The sequence below is a fragment of the Manis pentadactyla genome, chromosome 4, assembly GCF_030020395.1.
Source record: "Manis pentadactyla isolate mManPen7 chromosome 4, mManPen7.hap1, whole genome shotgun sequence".
Classification (NCBI taxonomy): Eukaryota; Metazoa; Chordata; class Mammalia; order Pholidota; family Manidae; genus Manis; species Manis pentadactyla.
In genome coordinates this window covers 111,465,127-111,471,643 of record NC_080022.1, presented here as the reverse complement: position 1 = coordinate 111,471,643, position 6,517 = coordinate 111,465,127, and the positions used below count along the sequence as shown (strand labels likewise).

The window sequence follows — 6,517 nt, the reverse complement described above, 5'->3', positions numbered from 1 at the left end:
CGCCAAGATCTGCTTAACACCCTTGATGAGGCATTCGCGACGACCTGCTTCTTAATTTCCTGGCCGCATCGCGAGGAAGACCACCAGAGGCACTTTCGGCCTTTGCGCTTCTGCATGAGCTGTCCCTTCTGCCTGAGCCATGGCTGTTCCTTGCACCCTCTACTCTCCTGGAGAAGCTGGGACTTCACCCCCAGCAGAGGCCTTCCCCAGTACTGGCCCCAGCCTTACTCCAAACCTCCCTGCTGGGTTATCTCCCGCTCTTACCATACTGGCACACTGGGAGCCCTACACCACAGCACTTGTATCTGCTAGTTTCCTGGAATGTGAGCAACTTGACAGAAGGGGTTGTGTAGTTTCTGGACGTGTAGCCCCTGGTCAAGCACAATGGACATAAATGTTCAATAAATGGTTTCTGAATGAATCAATGCAGGGACTTCAAGGATCAAAAGGATCGAACTCCAAGGAATTAAATGTCAGGCTGGGCCGTGGCATTCTTGGGGCTCTGCAAAAACATGAACCATATCTTTTTGCCTCTGAATCCCGATAGCTGGCTAACAAGGTGACACTCCTTTCAAAATACATGAATACATTCGAGGTGACAAGAGTGAAGTTAAGCCATTTAGTTATATCCCATCACAGCTGTGGACCAGTTTTGCTTGGTGGGGACAGGGCAGTGGGCCTAGTGGCCAGTCACTGAAGAAAATCCAAGCAGCCTTAGGAGGAGGGTGTGTTTGTACATGAGATGTTACAGACAACAAAGATGCCAAATCCAAGAGGTGTTTACTATGAGTGTTCAAGGAGGGTGGGGTGGGGTGGGGTTCCCCCAATCTGATCCTCCAAGGCTCTGGGGTGACTCACTCTTCCTTGGACTTGGGCGTGGGGCTGATATTTGTTCCCTGAGTTGGGCCCTGCTCCCCCTGGCCCTTGGCACCCCCAGTGTCTCCAGCCACTAGAGCCACATTCCTCAGATAATTAGTGTTGAAGCAGTTGGTCTGTTCATCTCCAGGACTCAGGTTACAGCAGAGGGCAGAGTCTTGCCAGAAGTTACGTCGAGGACCACACAGGTCATTGATGAAGGCTGATTTCTAATGAAGGAGAAGAGTAAAGCAGAGGTGGTAGGGGAAGGGGACTGTCAGAGGTCAGGCATGGATTCTTGGGTGCCCAAAGTGCCCCTTCCCTCAGCAGCTTCCCTCTACTGCTCTCTCCCTGGGTCCCTTCCTAGATCTCCTACCCAGAGAGAGTACAAGGCTGCCTTGCACAGCTAGACTCTGTGACCCACAGATATGCACATTTGGAAATGCTTGAAGCTTGAGGCCCAGAGAAGACATAATAGGAACTTAGAGGAGTAGGTCAGGTCAGGAATGAAGACTTCTAGAACAAAGAAAAATGTCTTCCCCCTGGTGCTCATTCTGTGGACTGGTTTGAAGTTAAAAAAAAAAAAAAGAGAAGTGGTAGCCAGCAGTTCTAGCCCTCCGTCTTCCCTCCCGACATTCCTTTGGGGACTATGACCCCTGCGCCTCCCACTCACCTCCTCCTCAGCACAGCAGGCCTGCTCTGGAAATGGTAGGTCACAGCAGTGGGCAGTCATATTCCGGATCAGCCCAGGAATCTGTTTACTATGTTGGTGGAAAAGGGGCAGGGGTCAGGGTCTTTAGACATCACTAAGCATCAAAATGATGCTTGGAGACCATAATTTTGCTCATCCCAGTAGCACCTCAGAGGGTCTCCTAGAAGGTAGGTTTTGGGGAAGGGAAGAGAGTTAGGGAAGAACTGGGCAAGACTCACTGCTTGGTGAGAACTCTTCCATTTCCACAGAGATAGCCCATGAGGTTGGGGGTGACTCGGCTGAGGTCAACGGTCAAGATGTCCCTGTCATAATTGGGGTAGGGGGCCCGATGGGCAAAGCACTCATCACGTGCAGGGCTAGGAGGGTAGTGGCAACACAAGTGGTGATGGGTCTTTATAGCCTGCTCCCGATCACAGTATCCATCAAGGGTATCCTCCCACTGTGGGCCAGAGAGAGGAAGTCAGAAGCCTGGACACTTGGCCCCTTCTCCCCTGACTCTCTGTTTCCCTTACTGCCTCACTCTATAAGATGAAGGACTCCCAGCTCTAGGTGCCAAACGGGAAGGGTAAAGAGGCAGTTGTGGGTGTACGGGGTTGGGAAGGTGGAAGGTTGGAAGCACAGGTAAGGTTCGGAGCTGGTCACAGATGAACTGGAACGGCAGCTGGAGAGGGTCAGGTGAGGCCCAAGCTGGATGGATGGATGGCAGATGCATGTGTGGGATCATGGGTAGACGAGGCCAGAGTGTAGGAGGAGGGCTCAAGATGAACAGACTCAGATGATGAACACGATGGGTGGATGGACACTCACAAGCAGACAGACAGACGTGCTCACAGTGGGGAGGTACATGGATGAATGGACTGGTGTGATCAGAGGTTGGAGATGGGCAGGCAGGCAGACAGGCTCTTGGAGGGCCCACTTACAGCCTTCCATATACAGGTGTGGTTGTTCCCCTGCTGGCAGCAGTGCTGAAACTCCCCCTCCAGCTGGGTCAGTGCCTGCAGCTGCCTTTGGATGGGGTCAGTAGCTGGGAGGTTGCGTGGCACTGAGCGGAAGCGTCTTAGGTGGCAGATGTTCTTGACATTGTCCAGTGTCGGTACCCCAGGGGGAAAAGGCAGCTCGGGGCCGGAGGAAATACCAGGCTGGTGGCTGAGGCAGGCCCGGAGCTGGTAATGCGGCCAGGGAGCTGCCTCCTGGAAGCAGGACAATCGAGCCTCCCCCTGCCGTTTGCAGCACCAGTGGGCTCGAGTCTTGATCGAGAACTCGGCCTCACAGAACCGGGTCATTGCATCCTTCCACTAGAGCAAGAGGGGTGGGTCAGCCCAGTAGCCCACTGTCCATATTCCTGTCTTCCTCCCAGGCTCCAGAAAAGGACTCTGGGCAGGCAAATAAGAGAGAAATAGAGGCTGTCCTCTACTCTCCCGGCATACTGGGGAGGTCCAAGGTAGGGCCAACAAAAGGGACCCGAGGTTCCTGTACGTGCAGGCCTAGGTTTCTAGTGCTTGAAACGTACATACCCTCTGGGGGTTAAAGCACACCCCCAGGATCAAGAGCCCAACCCTTACCACAAGTTTTGCACAGTCCAAGCGGTTTATGTAGTTCTGACAAACGCAGCAGCGGGAATATCCAGTCTCCAGCAAATTGAGGGTCTCACCCTGGCGAGTAAGGTGGGAGAATCCAGACTGCGGCAAGTTCCAAGGGCCATACACCACATGCTGACGATTAGGAAGGCAGATCTGGTCCAGGTTGTCGGGAGAAGGTCGCCCTGGGGGGAAGCCATCCAGCCGGTAGCCCCAGCCCCCTCGGGATTGGCCCTGTTGGCAATGCTGGGCTGGATTCCAAGACTCAGCCTCTGGGGGGCCACGGTCCACAAAGAGAGCTGGCTTTTCTAGAATGGGGAAAACAGAGTGGGAAAAGGGAACATGTGTTGCAACAGAGAAAGGCCAGATAAGATAGGAAGATTTAAAGAACTTGGGTTGAGGAGAAAGGGTTAGGGGGGATACAGGGAAAAAGAGAAATAAATGAATCTGTGGCTCTTACCTTCAGAGTAACTGACTGAAAGGAAGAGAACTGAGGCATGGAAGGTGTCACACTGACAGCCCCCCCATCCCAGTGTGGGCCTGCTTCTCAAGGCCCCAGCTTCCTGCTCCCCTCCCCAGGGTCCTGAGCTCCAACGCAGGAGAATGGACAGACCAAAGCTATCACTCACCCTGTCTCTGCTTAGGTTGGAAGGTCATCTCCTCCTGATGTGGGAAAGATGGGTCTACTGGGGTAGAAGCAGATGTGTAAGCACAAATCATGTTGGGACAGGCATCTCTAGAAGAGGGGAACTTGGCCAGTTCCCATGCATGAAGAGTAACTCGGTAGAGAAGCAAGTGAAAATATATGCTACTTTTATGCCATTTAATTTCATAACTATAAAATAGGTATTATTTCCCCAATTTTATAGATGAGGAAACTAAGATTTGGAGAGGTAACTTACCCAACGTTACACAGCTAATAAATGGCAGAGCCCCCAAAGCCCATGCTCTTCAGGTGCGGGAGGGGTAAGGAGAAGAGAGTCACTTACCTTCCTTCTGTTCAACAGGGGGCTGGTGAGGGGGCATCTCCTCCTGGAAAGGGATGGCCTCCCGAGGGAGAGGAGGCTGCACTGCAGGACAAGGAGCACGAAGGGCAAGGATCAGACTGGTGGCAGCAAGACCACAGTGGGCTGAAGGCGAGGCCAAGGCAAGCATTCACCTTCCTCTTCCGCGGGGAGCTGGGGAGGAGGCAGCTCCTCCTCACGGGCAGGGGCAGCTTCCTGGGAGGGAGGTGGCTGCACTACAGAGCAGGGAGTGGGTGAGGAGCCCGGCCCCTTCCCCCAGCCTGGCACCGAGAGAAGGCAAGGGCCTTCCTCCTCCCCATCAGAAGATGGGAGGATCGCCAGTCTAGAAGTCTGGAGGGGTAATTGGGAAGTGCGTGGTGGACTTACCTTCACTCTGTCCCTCAACGTGAGGTCCACGCTGAGAGGTGTCAGGGTGATCCATGGGGAGGGCTCGGGCCAGTGGCGGGGAAGGTGGTGCTGCAGAGCCAACTGGAGGCAAGAGAGGAGATGGTCAGAGCCTGCAGTTCCTTCTGAAAGCCTAGTCCTATACCACTCCCTCAAACTCTTACCTTCTTGAAGGTGGTATGTGAGGTGCTGTGGCCCCAACTCCCTCTGTTCTAGACCCCTGAAGCCTGGAAGAGGAAGGGTCAGTCAGGGGTGGTTTTGAGGGGAGCTCCTTCTTGGCCCTGAGCGTGGGCTGGGGCGGCAGTAGAGGTCAAGGGTGTAGGAAAGAAGACTGAGACACCAGAAGCCCCTCTGTATTGCTCCTGCTCCATGTCCCCAAATCCACCCCTCAAACACGCCTAGATGAGACCCACTGGGTTCTGTGAAACCTTATAATATGCTGGTAGCCTTGTGGGGGCTAAGCCTTGGGTGTCTCCAGTCCAGGCTGAGGGAAATGTGACTGGGGAGGACATGGGACTGGGGAGGAAGGCTCTCATACCCCGTTAGTGTCTCTCAGAGCTTCTGGGATGTCCTCCCCACAGCCTCTTTGCTGTGATGCTTCTCTAGTTTTCAAACCTTGAACTGGATGGAGCCTCATCTGCCCACCTCTTCTACCCTCCCTCCTACCCCCAGGCCCTTGAAACATCCGTGGGCCTTCTGATAAAGAGCCTAGCCACAAGTTTAAATGCCTCTCCTCCAGCTGGTCCCAAATCCTCCTTTTTATGTTTATGTCTCGATTTAGGATCCAGGGAACTGGAATGATTCAGGATTCCTGGGGCAAATTACCCCATAGCCACAGGGAAAGGAATCACTTGCAGCTGATCTGCAGCCACAAAAGAGTAAGGCCTGGGAGAGACAAGATGAGGCTTTACGGAAATACAGACAGCTCTATGGTACTCTCTCATTTCCCCCAGTAATGTTCTGTGCAGCATCCAAACAGATGATATGTGTCTACTAGAGGGTGGCTGTCCGGTCACCTGCAGATGGACATCCTCTCAACTCCTCTTCTAACTGAAAGGGAGTCAGTCAAGGCTCTCCCATTTTGGGCGGCCTTGGGGCCCCTTTTTCCTCTCCTCTGCTTGATAGGCTTTCTCTCTCAGGCAGAGGCCCCTTACTCTGTGAATCTGCCTATCCCCTCAGGGCTTGTCCATTTCACTCCCATTTCCTGTTTCTTGGCAGCCTCTCCAGGAATCCCTCTCCTACTGTGCCGATCCCCATCCCTGGTTAAAGGCTCCAGGGCCCAAGACTACCTTGGGGCCTGCTCTGAAATGGGGAGGCCAAATGGACAGTCACCCTGCCGGTGGTGAGCCATCCAGGAGGGCTAGACGTGGGCCCAGGCCCACGCTGGCCAGGACTCCTTCAGAGCGCTGACTCCAGCCCCAACTCACCTTCTTCAGAGGCTATGGCAGTAACAGCTAAGCAAGCCCAGAGCAAGACCGCTGCGGACACAGTCCCCATCCTGGGGCAAGGACTGGTCGGCGGCCACCCAGGTGAGTCCTCTCTGGCAGGTCTGGATCTGAAAGGCTGGGCTGCCGGGAGCCTGCTTCTCTGGCTGTTACTGCTGCTGTGAACGGCAGGGCCAGTTCCTTCTTTTTATATGGCTATCTGGGGATAGCTCCCGCCCTCCTCAGCTTCCTGCCATGACTCAGTTCCAGCTGCTCCTCCTCTGGCAGCCACTCCTTCCAGATTCATCCTGAAGCCTCCTGAGAGGATTGAGAAGAATGGGGTGAGGAGAGGAGAGTATTCTTGTGAACCCCTGGAGAAACTGATTCTGAGGATCAGGGAGCAAGAAAGATTTGAGATCTGATCTTGTGCCTCAATTTCTCCACTTCAGCATTGCCTGTTGTGAAGAAGGGATCATCTGACAACCTACTGAATTGGGGTTGAGGAAACAGGGCACTATGGGGTTCAGAGTGGGAACAGGA

The 6,517-nt window shown here is 54.0% G+C and overlaps 1 protein-coding gene across 7 annotated transcripts; it reads right to left on the bottom strand.

Moving 5' to 3' along the window:
* Nucleotides 1–713: 713 nt before the first annotated feature.
* On the bottom strand, nucleotides 714–6,439 carry ECM1 (extracellular matrix protein 1). 7 transcript variants are annotated; one of them, XM_036905274.2, is made up of 11 exons: nucleotides 5,981–6,439; nucleotides 4,718–4,780; nucleotides 4,536–4,637; nucleotides 4,304–4,384; nucleotides 4,134–4,214; nucleotides 3,774–3,830; nucleotides 3,130–3,452; nucleotides 2,488–2,862; nucleotides 1,786–2,006; nucleotides 1,529–1,616; nucleotides 714–1,085 (listed from the first exon to the last, which is right to left on the bottom strand). In XM_036905274.2, the coding sequence occupies exons 1-11, from the start codon at nucleotides 6,048–6,050 to the stop codon at nucleotides 855–857; spliced, it is 1,692 nt and encodes a 563-aa protein (XP_036761169.2). In that variant the 5' UTR covers nucleotides 6,051–6,439; the 3' UTR covers nucleotides 714–854. The 7 variants fall into 7 exon arrangements, with proteins under 7 accessions (XP_036761169.2, XP_036761170.2, XP_057356669.1 ...); XM_036905275.2 differs by having other exon boundaries at nucleotides 3,774–3,827; XM_057500686.1 differs by lacking the exon at nucleotides 3,774–3,830 and adding an exon at nucleotides 3,605–3,727.
* Between the last annotated feature and the right edge of the window lie 78 nt (nucleotides 6,440–6,517).